The sequence below is a fragment of the Heteronotia binoei genome, chromosome 17 (genome assembly GCF_032191835.1).
Source record: "Heteronotia binoei isolate CCM8104 ecotype False Entrance Well chromosome 17, APGP_CSIRO_Hbin_v1, whole genome shotgun sequence".
NCBI classification, from domain to species: domain Eukaryota; kingdom Metazoa; phylum Chordata; class Lepidosauria; order Squamata; family Gekkonidae; genus Heteronotia; species Heteronotia binoei.
The window spans coordinates 52789435-52807609 of record NC_083239.1 but is presented as its reverse complement, the minus strand read 5'-3'; the positions used below and the strand labels follow the sequence as shown (position 1 = coordinate 52807609).

General features: G+C 47.7%; 1 protein-coding gene across 1 annotated transcript in view; it reads left to right on the top strand.

Annotated features, from left to right (window-relative positions):
* LOC132585900 (NTPase KAP family P-loop domain-containing protein 1-like) overlaps positions 1–18175 on the top strand; it is a 48716-nt gene that overhangs the window by 9095 nt on the left and 21446 nt on the right. The window contains exon 3 of the mRNA XM_060257777.1: positions 3447–5044. Within this exon, the coding sequence (XP_060113760.1) occupies positions 3447–5044 (1598 nt within the window). The remainder of the gene's footprint in view (positions 1–3446; positions 5045–18175) is intronic.

The following is an 18175-nucleotide window of genomic DNA, read 5'->3' as shown; positions in this document are numbered from 1 at the left end:
ACTCTAGCCGTCTAAGTTGCCATTTCAGCCTCAGCAGCTCCATGGTATACCAAGGGGCAGCTTTGGTGCGACAACGAAGAGGGCACCAAGTAGCAATGTCATTGATGGCAGTGGAGAACTGGGAGTACCAGTCCTCCACTAACTCATTCAATGACCCGCCAAGGGGCAACAGATCCCGCAGGGCCTCCTGAAACCACTCACCGCCTAAACAGGAGGGAAGTTTCAGGTCTAACCAGGCTTTCAGGGCATAATGATCTTACCATGGAACTGGCTCCGCCGTCACCAGATCTGGTAATATACCTGCCCCAAAGATCAAATCCAGCGTGTGACCGGCCTGATGCGTAGGAGCCGATATAAATTGGCTGAGTCCTAGTGTCTCCATGGACGACACCAGGTCCTGCGCCTGCTGAGATGCTGCGTCATCAACATGGATGTTGAAATCTCCCAGAACTAATAGCCTGGGGAAGTCCAATGCCCAGGAGGACACAGCATCCAGCAGGGCAGGCAGACTTTCTGGTGGCACAGTAGGCAGTCGGTACATCACCCAGATTGCCAATCTCTCCTCAGCTTCCCATACTAGGCCGACACACTCAATGCCGGCAATGTTTGGGGCAGCAAGCGCCCTGAAAGAAAAAGAATCCCAGACAAACACAGCAACTCGCCCCTGCCCCGCCCATTTGCCTGAGACCGTTGGAGGACAGAGAACCCGGGCGGGATAAGCCGGTTCAAGGCAACAGTGTCACCTTCCCACACCCAGGTCTCCGTCATACCAGTTTGGTGTAGTGGTTAAGTGTGCGGACTCTTATCTGGGAGAACCGGGTTTGATTCCCCACTCCTCCACTTGCACCTGCTGGAATGGCCTTGGGTCAGCCATAGCTCTGGCAGAGGTTGTCCGTGAAAGGGCAGCTGCTGTGAGAGCCCTCTCCAGCCCCACCCACCTCACAGGGTGTCTGTTGTGGGGGAGGAAGGGAAAGGAGATTGTGAGCCGCTCTGAGACTCTTCGGAATAGAGGGCGGGGTATAAATCCAATATCTTCATCTACCTCACAGGGTGTCTGTTGGGGAGGAAGGTAAAGGAGATTGTGAGCCGCTCTGAGACTCTTCGGAGTGGAGGGCGGGATATAAATCCAATATCTTCATCTACCTCACAGGGTGTCTGTTGTGGGGCGGAAGGTAAAGGAGATTGTGAGCTGCTCTGAGACTCTTCGGAGTGGAGGGCGGTATATAAATCCAATATCTTCATCTTCTTCTTCATACATGCCAGATCTACCTGCTCCACGAGAAAACCTTGCAGAGTAGCGATCTTATTATTGATGGACCTGGCATTAATCAACACCAGTGTCAGAGATGGGATCTTCCTAGCCCCACAACCAGTATGCCTTGGGATGGGACATAGGTGGGAAAGGGACCAAGCATTTCCATATCTCTGGCCCCTTAATGTAAGTTAATTGTTTGTGAGCTGCCCTGAGCCTGCTTTGGCGGGGAGGGCGGGATATAAATCTAATCAGGGCTTTTTTTGTAGAAAAAGCCCATCAGGAACTCATTTGCATATTAGGCCACACACCCCTGGTGCCAAACCACCTGGAACTGTTTTCCTCTGCGTTCCTGCTCAAAAAAAGCCCTGAATCGAATAAATCAAATCAAAAACTTTAGGATGCAAAGCAATTTTCCAAAATGCCGAAACTCTATCAATCCAAGTCCAAAGGTAAGAAAACTATTCCTCATCCATCCCAGCGATGAACAGTCGACCTGAGGTTTTTCATAGAATCATAGAATTGGAAGGGACCTCTAGGGTCATCTAGTCGAACCCCCTGCAAAATGCAGGAAACTCACAAACACCTCCCCCTAAATTCTTAGGATATTCATTGCTGTCAGATGGCCATCTAGCCTCTGTTGAAAAACCTCCAGGGAAGGAGAACCCACCAACTCCCAAGGAAGTTCTGGTCCTACCTTCCGGGGCCACAGAAAACAATTCCACACCATCCTCTAGATCAGGGGTGGCCAACAGTAGCTCTCCAGATGTTTTTTGTCTTCAACTCCCATCAGCTCCAGCCATTGGCCATGCAAAAAATATCTGGAGAGCTATCGTTGGCCACCCCTGCTCTAGATGACAGCCCTTCAAGTACTTGAAGATGGTGATCTCATCACCTCTCAGCCGCCTCCTCTCCAGGCAAAACATACCTAGGTCTTTCGACATTTCCTCATAGGACTTGGTCTCCAGACCCCTCACCATCTTTGTCGCCCTCCTCTGGACCCATTCCAGCTTGTCTATATCCTTCTTAAAATGTGGTGCCCAAAACTGAACACAATACTCCAGGTGAGGTCTTAGCAGAGCAGAGTAAAGCAATACCATCACATCACGTGATCTGGACACTATACTTCTGTTGATACAGCCCAAAACTGCATTTGCCTTTTTAGCCACCACATCACACTGTTGACTCATTGTTTCACCCATTGGCTTCTTCCCGGTCAGGATAGGAGAACATTAATATACAGAAGTCACTAATTCATACCATCCCACATCACTACCGGCAACAATCTTTACTTAGGTGGATTCTCTGGCATTATACCCCACTGAAGTCCCTGATCTTCCCAAGCTCCACCCCCAGGTATTTCTCGACTTAGAGCTGGCAGGCCTAATGGGAGACCACCAAGAAAGCCCAGGGTAGCTATGCAAAAACAGGCAGGGCAAACCACCTCTGTTCATCTCCTGCCTTGAAATGCCTAAAAAACTTTCCATAAATTGGATGCGGCTCAACAGAACTTTCTACCAGCATTAAGATTGCTTTAGAGCAGGAGTGTCAAACATGCTGTTTGGGGGCCGAATCAGGCCCCTGGAGGGCTCCTATCAGGCCCCTGAGCAACTGGCTGTCATCTGCTTCCTTCTCCCTATATCTTGCGTCAAAGCTCCACAGAATCGTGCTTTGCAGGGGAAGACTGACCCCTGCAACAGATGAATAGTGAAACAAACAGAAACACAGCTTGGGGGGGCCCAAGTCATCTCACCAAAAGTGGGTGATACCAGTCTGTGGCAATGAAAAATCTTGCCAGACTGGTTGTAAGTGGGAAATCCTGTGAACCCTTCTGACAGTATTTTAAAAAGGTTGGATAATCCATTGTGTTATGCAGGAAAAGATCGGCAGGTTATGTGTTGGGGGTCATAACCCATGTTCCCTCTAAGCTGAAGAGTCTTGTGAGCAAAAATTCTGCCTTGTGGGCTACTGGCATTAAAGTTGTGAGCTGCTGAATAAATTTTCGTGCTCTGGGGCCATTTTTCTTGAGCTGAGATGAACATGTGTGTGCCGGAAGCTAAAAATCTGTGAGCTAGCTCATGCCAACCCAGTCTAGTGGGAACACTGGTCATAACGTCCCAGCCCATTTTATGGCCTACAGCCGCCGCATCATATTCCTTGGGTTTGACTCTGTATGCCTTCCTTTCTGTTGCAGGCGCCATGACCAGAAGAAGTAAAGAAAAAAAGGACGGGAAAGGTGGTGGAGGAAATGTGATTTCTCTGATTTCCTTCATCTGGCGCATCATTTTTTATCACCCCGTCTTCAGTTCAGCACCATCCAAAAGAGTCCGATACATCTTCATCAGCTTTGATGCCTGGGAGTACGTCGGCTGTGACCGTACCTGGGCCGGTCTGGTTACGACGCTGCTTGATGAAACTGAAAAGAAAAATAAAATTCTCTTCAGTTTTATTAGGGCCTTTGGTGGGGAACCCTCTAAAGAGAAAGCAAAAGTGGGAAAGAGAAAGAAATGGGTTTTAAAAAACTTGAATAAGATCTTCCTTTGGATGTGGGGTCTCTTATGTGTTATTGTTTTAAAATGGTATATTGCGCTGCTGAAGTATCACATTGAGATATGGGAGCAGATGGGATACGTAACTACAGGAGTGATAGCTGCCGTCTTTGGTCTTCCTTTCCTGGTGGTAGCCAAGAATTTAGTTTTCACAATGAAAAAGAAGTTCCAGGCCGACATGAAGAGAAAGGACCTCAGTGCGCAGTTGGGCTTCATGCACTCAGTGAAAGAAGAGGTCAAAACCACCATCAACTTCCTCCACTTCATGGAACTCAAGGAGGATAGCAAGATCCGGGTGGTCTTAGAGATCACCAACCTAGATTTATGCACCCCAGACAAGGTGGTGGAAGTCCTGGACGCCATCAACATTCTTCTTTGTGACCCAGATGCTCCGTTTATCCTCATCCTGGCTGCCGACCCAAGTATCCTTGTGGAATGCATTCAGCAGTCCACTAATACCTGTAACAACGGCTACTTGTACTTGGACCGCATCGTTTCCTTGCACTTTTCTGTGCCACAGATGAGTCGGAGGGCCAAGTCACAGTTACTCGACAGGATTCTGGAAAACCTGTTGACGCGTCCCACTACAAATCCTGGGAAAAAAGATTCTGCAGGAAGCAGTAAGAAGAACACAGCTAAGAACACAATAATAGACGAAACTGAGGATATCCATCAGTATCTATGCAAAGAGGATTTTGACGCCTACTTCCCGGGGAATTCTGTCCAGATGAGGCGGGTCGTGAACACTGTGCTGACCATGCGGGCCATGACCGAAATGGGATTTCGACCCAGAGGAGGACACAAAACGAATGAAAAAAGTGAGAGAGAAACAATCGAACAGATGATCGATTGGGTTGTGCTTGCCAACTTTTGGCCTTGCCGTTTGAGCTGGATTTTTCAATGCGTGGAAGACGATGAGCAGTATAGACTTGAGGAAATCCAGAGAATGGAGGTCAGTGGGAAGAATGCAGGAGGGCATCCACTGGGGAAAATATCTGAAGAGAGTGACAACAGAAGATTACTGGACCTTTATGAGGCCAATGCTCAGGAACTGGACAGGATGAAGTATAGCGTCAGTAAGCTTTTGGAACTTGATGGAGACCCTGACCTTTTCCGAATCTTACTGCAGAGGAGCCATTTTACAGTCGGGCGGGCCAGATATTTCTCTGACTTTCTCATCAATTTGGACTTCTCCTTAAAACGGCATTTCGAATTGCTACGTGGTCTCAGCATGATCGACATGGCAAACAGAAACCTCGGGGAGGGACGGTGGCTCAGTGGTAGAGCATCTGCTCGGGAAGCGGAAGGTCCCAGGTCAAGTCCCTGGCATCTCCAAAAAAAGGTTTCAGGCAAATAGGTGTGAAAAACCTCCGCTGGAGACCCTGTAGAGCCGCTGCCAGTCTGAGAAGACAATACTGACTTCGAGGGACCAAAGGTCTGATTCAGTATAAGGCAGCTTCATATGTTCAACCATGATGGGTCTTCACTCACTGACAAATGCTGATGTGTGTGTGGATAAGAGGAAGGAAAACTCTTTGCTTACTCGTGATGTTGGTCCAGGTCTTGGAACGACAACATTCAGGAGTACAATAACAAAAATGGACTCCTGTGTTAAAACAGTGCACAGCTATATAAAACACAGGAAAACACGCTTCTCGTCCAAATTCAGTATCTTATATCACAGTGAGCTTTGTACAAGGGTAAATATGAAGTTCTAGGCAATTACTCTATTAATACAAAACGTTAAAATCCTATGTCTCCAGCAGTAGCAAAGTACTGGTAAGTAGAATGTCTTGGGTTTGTCAGATTCTTAAATTGTAGGTCAGAGTGACCACTTATACAACTGTGGAAGGCTTTATCATTTCATATAAATTATTAATCCCAGCCCTTGAAAAAGACCTTACTTCCGGAGGAAACAATTGAACGTTGGGCAAGGGACCCTAGGAGCAAGAGGCTTTAGCGTCTTTCTAAGAGTTTTATTGCCTTCCAGAGTTTTTTGTCTTATTAAATAATTCCTTGAGCAATTCGTTTGAAGGCCTTTTGTACAGTGGACTTGTTTAATGAGATGTGGATTGAGTAGCTTCCCAGTACTTTGCTACTGCTAGAGACACAAGATTTGAACGTTGTGTATTAATGGAGTAATTGCATATGACTTCATATTGACTGTTGTACAAAACATATAAAGTTCACTGTGATATAAGATACTGAATTGTATGAGGAGTGCATTTTCCTGTGTTTTATATAGCTGTGCACTACATTCAGGAGAATGCCGCATTTTTTTGGCCTTCAACAATTATACCACACTCAGGATAGTGGAATGGGGAAAATGGTGATCTGTTATGGAGAGCAGAAGGAAATAAATAATTGTACAGAGAGTAAACAACCTGTTCTTAATGGACAGAAAAAGATAACCAAATGAATAATAAAATGCATAACAGAACCCGGAACAATACTGGCCCATTTTCCCCCTAATTAAATCCAAATCGACAAGGAGATTGACAACAGGCTGGCAAAGGCAAACCGTGCATTTGGCCGACTGCACAAAAGAGTGTGGAGCAACAAGCATCTGAAAAAAGGCACAAAGATCAATGTTTACAAAGCGGTTGTGATGACAACCCTCATCTACGTCTCCGAATCGTGGGTTTTATACCATCATCACCTGCGACTCCTTGAGCGCTTTCATCAGCGCTGCCTTTGCACCATCCTCAACATCCACTGGAATGACTTTGTGACCAACACTGAAGTCCTCAAGAGGACGGAGGTTACAAGCATCGAGGCACTGCTGTTGAAGACGCAGCTGCACTGGGCAGGGCATATTTCTAGGATGGAAAACCACCGCCTTCCCAAGATTGCTCTGTATGGCGAACTTTCCACCGGCCATCGAAATAGAGGGGCACCAAAGAAGAGGTACAAGGACTCCTTGAAGAAATCCCTTGGCACCTGTCACATCAACCATCACCAGTGGTCTGATCTAGCCTCAGATCGCAAAGCATGGAGGCACACCATCCACCAGGCTGTCTCTTCCTTTGAGAACACACGCATAGCTGGACTTGAGGACAAAAGGAGATTGAGGAAGAATCGCACTGCTACAGCACCAACCCCAAATCAGACTTTTCCCTGCAGCCACTGTGGCCGGATCTGCCTGTCCCGCATTGGTCTTGTCAGCCACCAGCGAGCCTGCAGCAGACGTGGACTACTGCACCCTTCTTAAATCTTCATTCGCAAAGTCAAGCCGAGAGAGAGAGAGAGAGAAATCCAAATATTACAGATCATACCCAGCATTCAAACTCAGACAATGATAACTCGAAATTCACAGAGAAATGGTTTCCTTTTATTGAGTTCATTACAGCAAATGACATTCATCCACACAAACCAGAATATCTTGATCTTCTCTACTTATAAGTTTTTAATCTTTTCCTTCAGTTGTGTTTTTTTGTTTCTTTTCTATTTACTAACACTTTTTTATTTCTCTTTTTCTACCTTCCTTTTCTTTTACTGTGCTAGCTAGTCATGGATCGCACCTAATTACAATTACCAGATAGTAAATTTTGGAATAACCTGTAATCGTTTGCATAGAGAATATTTAGGTAGTTAAGAATTCATAGCAATGCATAATTAATAGTTTAATGATAATATGGGTTCAATTAGATTAACTGTGTTTTGATACAGGAATTATTGTCTTAATCTTAATTTTGTTTTCATCTTGACCTCTCTCCTGGGATAGAAAATGGTCTACATATCTAGATACATCTTTATAACTTAAAATCCATACTCGATATTTTATTGTATGCATGTAAGTATTTACACTTGTTTACAACCTGATTCCATAAATTTAATCCATTGTATATGAATATTGATATTTTGTATATTTTTTTAAAAATTCAATAAAAAATATAAAGAGAAATCCAAATATTGTGACCTAAGGGCTTTTTCCCCCTAGGGGAACACAGCAGAACAGATTTCCAGAACCTCTTAGTGGAAACAAAATTCTCAAAAAACGTTCAAAGGTGTGTTTCTCTTTCATTTCTCTCTTCCAGCACCTCTTTTTCCAGGAGAAAAAGCCCTGCCTACCTTAGCTTGCTATTTAGTCTTTGTGTAATGTACTGAGTGACGAGACGTGTTGAAGGCAACATATTTCATTAGCTGGTACATCACAAGAGAGCGAAACGCGGGCCGAGTCCCGCTAAATATACAAAAGCCCGGAACAACCCTCAGCGTGGCCAGGTCCAATCCTGGCCAGTTAAACTTCCCGCCACAGATCTTAATTGGCGGAGTAGTTTCGTGCGCTACATCCAGTGACCAGTGGACTTCCTCTGGTCACCTCTGTAGCATTTGCTGCGCAGTAACTTCCGGACTGGATTGCAAGACACAACACTTTGCATATGTCAAAAAATCTTCATTAAGTTGTATGCTAATTTGCTGTTCACCTAGTAGAGGCATCTGTCTCTATATATGAAATGTCAGCTTCCACTTCTATGTATCTGAAGAAGTGTGAGTGCATACAAAAGCTCATACCTTGAATAAACCTTTGTTGGTCTTAAAGGTGCCACTGGGCTGAACATTTGTTTTAACTGCTTCAGACCAACAAGGCTGCCCACCTGGATCAATATTGGCACACGTGCATTCTCCCTGGTTTGCCTAATTGGTTCTGTTCTTCAAATCTGAAAATATATCCAGAGCATCTTCATCAAAAAAGCCAGTTTGGTGTAGTGGTTAAGTGTTCGGACTCTATCTGGGAGAGCCGGGTTTGATTCGCCACTCCTCCACTTGCAGCTGCTGGAATGGCCTTGGGTCAGCCAGAGCTCTGGCAGAGGTTGTCCTTGAAAGGGCAGCTGCTGTGAGAGCCCTCTCCAGCCCCACCCACCTCACAGGGTGTCTGTTGTGGGGAGGGGAGAAGGGGAAGGAGATTTCTAAGCAGCCCGGACACTCCTTAGGCTAGCAAAGGGCGGAATATAAATCCAATCTCTTCTTCTTTTTCAGAGCACAGGAGTATTAAAATGTTACCTTTCCTGGGCTGATTAGAAATGCCAACTGCAGGCTGGGAAATTCCTGCAGATTTGAGGGTGGATCCTGGGAGGGGCAGGGCCATTTAATACACCTTCCACCGCAGCCATTTTCTCCAGGGGAACTCATCTCCGTTGTATGAAGATCAGTTGAAATATAAAAACTGGTTAATCTACATGGAGGTAGAGGTTGCCAAGTCAAATTCAAGAAATAACTGGGGACTTTGGGGGGTGGAGCCAGGAGACTTTGGGGGTGGAGCCAGGAGCAAGGTTGGAACAAGTACAATTGAACTCCAAAGGGAGTTCTGGCCATCACATTGAAAGGGACTGCGCACCTTTTCAATTTATTGATAGGCCAATTGGAGGTGGGACGGCTGAGAAGAGACAAATCTGAACATCTGTCAGTGGAGGGTTGGTGGCACCAGTGAGAGATGATTGGCCTGGGGATTCCGGTACTCCTGGGGAGGGGAAGGTATGACGGTGGGAACAGGCAGAAATGGAGGGGAAGGAGATCGAGACAAGATAGTGCTCGACCACCTTCCAGCCTGTGTCCCATCCCGATGGTGACAGGTAGCGGGGCAAGGCGAAATTACTCGCCTCCGTCACTGGTGTTATGTAATGCCAGGTCCATTAATAATAAGACCTCCATCCTCCGGGAATTCCTGCTTGAGCAGGATATGGACCTGGCATGCGTGACCGAGACCTGGGTTCGCGATGGAGAGACCGTAGCTCTCTCCCAGATGGCGCCCCCGGGATACTCGGTCTTTCACCAGTCGCGGACTAGCGGGCGGGGGGGAGGGGTGGCCCTGTTCATTCGAGAGGCTTACTCCTTCCGGGCCCTCCCGGCTCCGGAGATCAAGGGCATTGAGTGTGCCGGCCTGGCGTGGGATGTTGGGGAGGGGTTGGCGATCTGGCTGGTGTACCGACCGCCTAACGCACCGGCCAGCGCCTTACTATCACTGATGGAGGCCGCAGCAGGATGGGCATTGGAGCACCCGAGGCTTCTGATCCTGGGTGACTTCAATGTTCATGCCGATGACGTGACCTCCAATCAGGCGATGGACCTAGTGTCTTCCATGGCGACACTAGGACTCTCCCAAATAGTTACGACACCCACTCACCAGGCCGGTCACATGTTAGACTTGATCTTCGCGTCAGGAGTTTTAGTGAACGATCTTGCTTCTATAGCAGTGCCATGGTCGGATCACTATGCCCTCAAGGCTCGTGTGGACGTCCCACCCCAACCCCGTTTGGGCGGCGAGCTTATTTTAGCTCGCCCGCGGAGCCTGATGGACCCGGAACGGTTCCTGACGGCCCTGTGGGATCCCTGGCCCCCTGGCGATTCCCTCGATGACCTGGTGGAGTCTTGGAATAATAGGCTCACCGGGGCCATCGATGAGATCGCGCCTAGGCGTCCTCTGCGCCCTCGTTCAAGGCCGACACCCTGGTATAACCAGGGGTTGCGGCAGTTGAAACGAGGACTCAGACGACTAGAGAGGCAATGGCGGCGTACCCGAGATGAAGCGACTCGAACATCTTATAGAGAGGTTATGAAGTCCTATGAGGTGGCAGTCAAGGCCGCAAAGAAAACTTACTTTGCGGCAGAGATTGCGTCCGCAATTTCGCGCCCGGCACAACTGTTCAATACAATTCGGACTCTTACAACGCTGCCACAGGGCAGACCAAATTTTAATGAATTGGAAATTGGCTGTGAGGCTTTTGCGAATTTTTTTGCGGATAAAATCGCATCGCTCCGTTCCGACTTCCCTGCCACATTAGATACAGTTAGCGAACCTGAGGCTCCGTGCCTGTCTTCGGAGTGTGTCCTGGACGGTTTCGGCGCGCTCAGCCTGGAAGAAGTTGACAGGATCCTCCTATCTGCACGCCCAACAACTTGTAAATTGGACCCATGCCCCTCCTGGCTTATTAAGACCTGCCAGAGGGAGCTAAGATATCCTATACGGGATATCATAAATAGATCCCTATTGGAGGGACATTTTCCATCGGCGCTCAAAGAGGCGGTGGTCCGTCCCCTCCTGAAGAAAACAACGTTAGATCCGACCGAATTGGCACACTACCGGCCGGTATCGAATTTGCCCTTTTTGGGCAAACTTATAGAGAGGGCAGCGGCGTTGCAGCTACAGAGCTTCCTGGATGATGCTTCTGTCCTCGACCCCTACCAGTCTGGTTTTCGCCCGGGCCACGGGACGGAGGCGGTGCTGGTCGCCCTGGTGGATGACCTTCGGCGACATCTGGATCAAGGCGGCTCGGCGGTGCTGATGTTGTTGGACCTATCGGCAGCGTTCGATGTGGTCGACCATCGGCTCCTGGCGTGCCGCCTTGCCGACGCAGGGATTCAGGGGTTGGCCTTGCAATGGCTTTCCTCTTTCTTTGACGGTCGGGGACAAAGGGTGGCGATTGGGGAGGAACTGTCCCGGAGACACACGCTTGAGTGCGGGGTGCCTCAAGGGGCGGTGCTTTCCCCGATGTTATTTAACATCTATATGCGCCCCCTTGCCCAGATGGCCCGAGGGTATGGGCTGGGTTGCCATCAGTATGCTGATGACACCCAGCTCTATCTGCTTATGGACGGCCGGCCCGCCTGCGCCCCAGAAAATCTGGACCGGGCGTTACAGGCAGTGGCTAGGTGGCTTAGGCTGAGTGGGCTGAAACTGAACCCGGCGAAGACAGAGGTCCTTTGCTTAGGTCGCTGCGGCCCGGGAAGGGAACTCCCCCTGCCAGTTTTTGACGGCGCTCCATTAACAGCGTCGGGCAGGGTTAAGAGCCTGGGGGTGCTGTTGGAGCCTTCATTGACGATGGAGGCTCAGATAGCAGCCACTGCCAAGTCCGCTTTTTTTCATCTTAGGCGGGCGAGGCAGTTGGCCCCCTTCCTGGAACGTGACGACCTGGCAACAGTGATTCATGCTACGGTCACCTCGAGGCTGGACTACTGTAATGCCCTCTACATGGGGCTACCCCTGTGCCGAACCCGGAAACTGCAGTTGGTGCAGAACGCTGCTGCCCGGCTGTTATTAGGGCTCCCAAGATGGGAGCACATTCGACCGGGGCTCCAGGGTCTGCACTGGCTGCCAGTAATATTCCGAGTCCGGTACAAGGTGTTGGTTATGACCTTTAAAGCCCTATATGGCCTAGGACCTGCCTACCTTAGGGACCGTCTCTTCCCACACGTTCCCCAGAGAGTACTACGTTCAGGTTCACAAAACCTGTTGGTAGTCCCCGGGCCAAAGGAGGCCCGCCTAAAATCCACCAGGGATCGGGCCTACTCAATAACGGCACCTTATTGGTGGAACCAACTGCCGGAAGAGGTGCGGGCCCTGCGGGATCTAGGGCAATTCCGCAGGGCCTGTAAGACAGTCCTCTTCCGGCAGGCCTATGATATTAACTGACAATGCAAAATATCCTGGATGAAAAAATGTATCTATAGGCCGCCGGTTTTTACTCTATCTTGTTTTTACTAAATTATGGTTTAATGGTATTTTAATTGTTTAAACTGAAATTGTTTTAATTATTGTGTTGTAAGCCGCCCTGAGACACCTAGGTGAGAAGGGCGGGGTATAAATCTTAATATAAATAAATAAATAAATAAATGCCTTCCCTCCATTAGAAATAATGAAGGATAGGGGCACCTTATTTGGGGGCTCATAGAATTGGTCCCCCTGGTTCAATCCTTTTGAAACTTGGAGGGTGTTTTGAGGAAAGGCATCAGATGCTATGCTGCAAATTTGGTGCCTCTACCTCAAAGAACATCCCCCCCAGAGCCCCAGATACCTGCAGATCAGTTCCCCATTATTCCCTATGGGAATCGTTCTCCATAGGGAATAATAGAGTGCCCAGTAGACATTTCCCCCCCCCCCACACACACTTTCTAAAGTGGGGGGGGAGGGTCTCCAAACCGGGGGATCCACTGCCCCCCCCCTTTCTCTCTCACACACACACACACACACACACACTTACTGAGTCTGGTTCCTCCACAACTTTACTTGCTCAGAAAATGAAAGCAAAACAAACAAAGGGTCTGTGCTCTGACGAAACTGCTGCTGACCCTTCCCTATGAACTGCTTCCTGCTAGTTATCACAGAACCTTAGGGTTTTCTCACTGGAGATTGGCAACAATGGTTCCCCAGGAGGAAAGGCCTCTCCCTCAGGGTCTATTCTATCATATGAGCCCACTGTAGACTAATTTGAATAGAAAGAGTGAAGAGGATTTGCAGGTGGAAAGGGAGTAGCCTGTCTATCTGCTGCTGTGGAACGGACCCCTCCCTGCTGCGAATGAACATTCTTTTTGAGTCAGTTGAAGAGAAGGAACTGCTACTGAGAATACGCCTACCTCTCTAGACTTCAGAAGCTAATATTCCTCAGCTCTAGCCTTCTTTCTCTTTAACTGCTACTGTTTGCTTTGCGGAAGCGTTGTTTGGGGGGGGGGGCGTAGCTATACAGGGGCCCGGGGGGAGGCCCCACAAATCTCCCCTGTTTTACCTTTCTGGCCCCTCCACAGTCACTTGCTACCATTACTCTCCTACCACCTTCCCCACTCTCCTGTTGTGACGGCGCCTTCCCTGCTCTCGTGCTGCCTTCCCTGCTTTTGTGCCAGCTTCTCTGCTCTGCTGCCATCTTCCCCGCTTTTGTGCCGCTTTCTCGCTCTCCTGCCACCTTCCCTGCTTTCCTGCTGCCTTCTCCACTTTCCTGACGCTTTCTTGTGCTCCTGCCGCCTTCCCTGCTCTCCTGCTGCTTTTTTGCTTATAAACATACCGGTGCACACACTGTCAGAGTACCACTGTGATGGCTCAACAGGGGAGCAGGCTGCAGCCCCTCCCCCAAATTTTATCCCCTTACCCCCGTCTGCAATTTTCTGGCTATGGGGCGGGGCAGGGACAGTCTGGGGGGAGGGGGGACAGTCTGTTCTGGACTTGCTGCAACAGGCCCTGTGGAGAGGCAGTACTGATCAGTAAGCCCCCAGGAGAATCTGCCAGCAGAGAACTGTCTTGCTAAAACATCAGTGGCCTTTTGGTGGGGTTCTTGCCTGACCGGGCCAGGGGTGGGCGGGGGAGAGCAGAATCAGCCAATGACATGCCAGATATAGTGTAAGCCAATCCTGCATAGGCCACATCCAATAGAAGAAGAATTGCAGATTATGCCATTTTGTGGTTTTCTATTTACTACTTTTTGAAGAGCCCTCTGGCGCAGAGTGTAAAGCTGCAGTATTGCAGTCTTAAGCTCTGCTCACAACCTGCGTTCGATCCCGGCAGAAACTGGGTATTCAGGTAGCTGGTTCGAGGTTGACTCAGCCTTCCATCCTTCCAAAGTCGGTAAAATGAGTCCCCAGCTTGCTGGGGGAAAAGTGCAGATGACTGGGGAAGGCAATGGCAAAACACCCCGTAAAAAGTCTGCCGTGAAAACGTGATGCGACGTCACCCCAGAGTTGGAAACGACTGGTGCTTTGCACAGGGGACTACCTTTATCCTTTTATTTACTGCTTTAAGTTCCTCTATCAACCAGGAGACCTTGAGTTGTAAAAGTGCACTTTATCGGGTGGGCCTCAGCCAGTCGTTGGCTTAACAGAAGCACGCTTAGCTTGTCTTTTAGTTTCTGGCCTGTAATTTTATTAGTCTGTAATATTTATTAAATTTAGGGTGTGGCCATCATCTCCCCTCTTTGTTCCTGGGGCCCATTTCCTGCATGGCCCCATGGAACACCTAATTGATGTTTCTTATAAATATTATGGGTCAATTATCCCACATAACCAAAACTGCACAACCACACTGCTGGAGACAGTGGGACCGAATTGGCTCCTACATTCATTGCTGGCTTGAATGCCTAATAATCCAACCCTTCTGGAAAGCAGTATTAAGAACATAAGAGAAGCCATGTTGGATCAGGCCAATGGCCCCTCCAGTCCAACACTGTGTGTCACATAAGAACATAAAAGAAGCCATGTTGGATCAGGCCAATGGCCCCTCCAATGCATCTGCTGGAAAAAAACAGGAGGAGAGGAGTGAGGTAACTCAACAAAATATTTCTATGATACCAGAGGCTTTGCTACTGAATTTTAGACCAGAGAACAAAACTCCCAAAATTATACAAGAAAGTATTACCTTATTACTATATGGAGCTAGATGAACAATAGCCAGTACAATAGCCAGTGCTCCAGAGAGCACTGAGGTCAGTAGGTAAAAACAGATTGACCACCCCTGGGCCAAAAGAAGTTAAACTTCGGACTACCTATGCACGGGCCTTCTCTACCGCGGCCCCATGCTTGTGGAATCAACTCCCAGAGGAGGTGTGGGCCCTGCGGAACCTTGATCAGTTCCGCAGGGCCTGCAAGACCACCCTTTTCAAACAGGCATTCATGAACGGCTGACCAAGTCCACAAAGAAACATCAAAATGGTCCAGTCTGGAGATCCGCCATCATTACACAAATTGACAGGCATAGCGTCGATCAATAACGGTACTGCCAGATTTAACTTAATGTTTTTAGACTTAATAACTGTTTTAACTAATGTATTAATCGGTTTGGGGTTAATTTAATGTTTTGTTAAATGTATTGTTATTTTGCTGTTGTTAGCCGCCCTGAGCCTGCTTGGCGGGGGAGGGCGGGATATAAATAAAATTTTACTTACTTACTCACTTTACTTACTTACATGGAAAATTGACAAAATTCCATCCTTAAAAACCTGGTACAATAAACTCTGGAATCTATATATCCTAGCAAAACTTAATGACCAATCAAAACCATAAAGGGGGACTCTAACTACTATTCTGATATAGTGACTGCCTGGTTTCCAATTTTAGAATTCCTCCAAGAAAGATCTGAGACACTCGGTGTTATAGAAGCTCTTCATTTATGGTAAATGTACGCAGTTATTTACTTATAAAAATAAGTCTCACACCAGTGACTTGGGAAAGTATTCATTTGTTAATATTGTTAAATAATACATACGTTTGTACAACATATATAACAAAAATGACCAATAAAAATTATTGGAAAAATGAGTAGTATAAACTCTCTGCATCATAACGTACCTTTTTTCCCTTGGTGTACCTTGCTTATCATTAGTCCCTTAATAGCTGATGTGCATATAGGAAGACGTTGTAAGCAACAATGGCATATTAATCCAATTATCACTATAAATAGAAGCCCCAGTATTCCCATTCTTAACCAACTTACATCTGGAATTCCTAGAAATTCTTACTTCCTATCTCTCTAGGATGTTACTATCTTCAATTCTCGTATGTCTTGTGTTATGTTACCAGTTTGGTTTGCATACAAAATGACATTTTTCATGCCACAGAGCACACGCCCCTCCTTGTCGAGCTGCGAGAATGTCAAGGGCTCGTCTATTTTGTAGAGCCACTGCAGCTACAGACTCTATTTCTGATTGCAAGGCAGAAATGGGATTCATTGTTGATTTAAACCCTATTTCCTTTTTCTGCAGAAATCTTTGGTACAGCAGGCGTGAGATCTGTGGTAACCCATAGCGTAAATATAGATCTCATAAAAGAGTAAAATCCTCCTGACTGTGTCAATAAAGGATTGTTATCTCTTGGGTATCTGAATGTAAAACTACCCAAATTCATAACTTCATGTGGCTCAATCTCAGTGTCAAGAACTAAATGAGCTAAAGTAGACCTCCCTTTCTGAGCATCAGGTAGTACCTACTAGCTCCAAGTTCCACACTGCCAGAACAATCCCGGGGTTATTATAGGCTTCCCAACCCCCCTGCCCTGGCGGGGGACCCCTGAATTTGCAGCCTCCTCCCCCGCTCTCCAAAAATGCGGAAGCGGGGTGGTGGTGGTGGTGGGAAACGGCGCCAATTTTAGTGCCACTCTTCCCCATTGAGTTTCCCAGTTAGGTTCTTCCGCTTTGCCAGGCTGCTTCTCCTTTCTACCTTCGGAGGCTTCAGTCTCCGATTGAACGGCTTCAACTCTGGTGCGTCTGTGTTGCTGTGAAGAAGCTGGCAGCAACTCGTGAGTAGAGAGGCCAGATTCGCCAGAAACCGGGTGGGTGGGGGGGGGAAGGAGAGGGAAACGTCTTCATTATTCCCTATGTGGAGATCGCTTCTCATAGGGTATAATGGGGAATTGATCTGGAGGTTTCGGGGGCTCTGGGGAGCTGTTTTTTGAGGTAGAGGCACCAGATTTTCAGTATCATATCTAGTGCCTCTCCCCAAAGTACCCCCCAAGTTTCAAAACGATTGGACCAGGGGGTCCAATTCTATGAGCCACAAAAGAAGGTGCCCCTATCCTTCATTATTTCCTATGGAAGGAAGACATTTAAAAAGGTGTGCTGTCCCTTTAAACGTGATGGCCAGAACTCTCTTGGAGTTCAGTTATGCTCAATTATTGTCATACCCTTGTTCCTGGCTCTGCCCCCAATGTCTCCTGGCTCCACCCCCAAAGTCCCCAGATATTTCTTGAATTGCACTTGGCAACCCTAGGTTATTATAACAAATCTTTTTCTTCTCATGGAGACAGCTCGGGCTTGAGTACAACAGGTTACATTCAATTCTGGTCACCACACCTCAAAAAAGTTACTATAGAATTGGAAAAAGTCCAGAAAAGGGCAACTAGAATGATTAAAGGGTTGGAAAACTTTCCCTATGAAGAGAGGTTAAAATGCTTGGTGCTCTTTAGCTTGGAGAAATCTCAACTGAGGGGTGACATGATATGAACATATGAAGCTGCCTTATACTGAATCAGACCTTTGGTCCATCAAAGTCAGTATTGTCTTCTCAGACTGGCAGCGGCTCTCCAGGGTCTCAAGCTGAGGTTTTTTCACACCTATTTGCCTGGACCCTTTTTGGAGATGCCAGGGATTGAACCTGGGACCTTCTGCTTCCCAAGCAGATGCTCTACCACTGAGCCACCGTCCCTCCCCCGATAGAGGTTTACAAGATTATGCATGGGATAGAGAAAGTAGAGAAAGAAGTACTTTTCTTCCTTTCTCACAATATGAGAACTTGTGGACATTCAATGAAATTGCGGAGCAGTCAAGTCAGAACTGATAAAAGGAAGTACTTCTTCACCCAAAGGGTGATTAACACATGGAATTCACTGCCAAAGGAACATAGGAACATATGAAGCTGACTTATACTGAATCAGACCCTTTGTCCATCAAAGACAGTATTGTCTACTCAGACTGGCAGCGGCTCTCCAGGGTCTCAGGCTGATGTTTTTCATGCCTACTTGCCTGGACCCTTTTTAGTTGGAGATGCCGGGGATTGAACCTGGGACCTTCTGCTTACCAAGCAGATGCTCTGCCACTGAGCCGCCGTCCCTCAGATGGCTGATAGCTACAAGGAGGTGGTGGCGGCTACAAGCATAGCCACCTTCAAGAGGGGACTGGATAAGC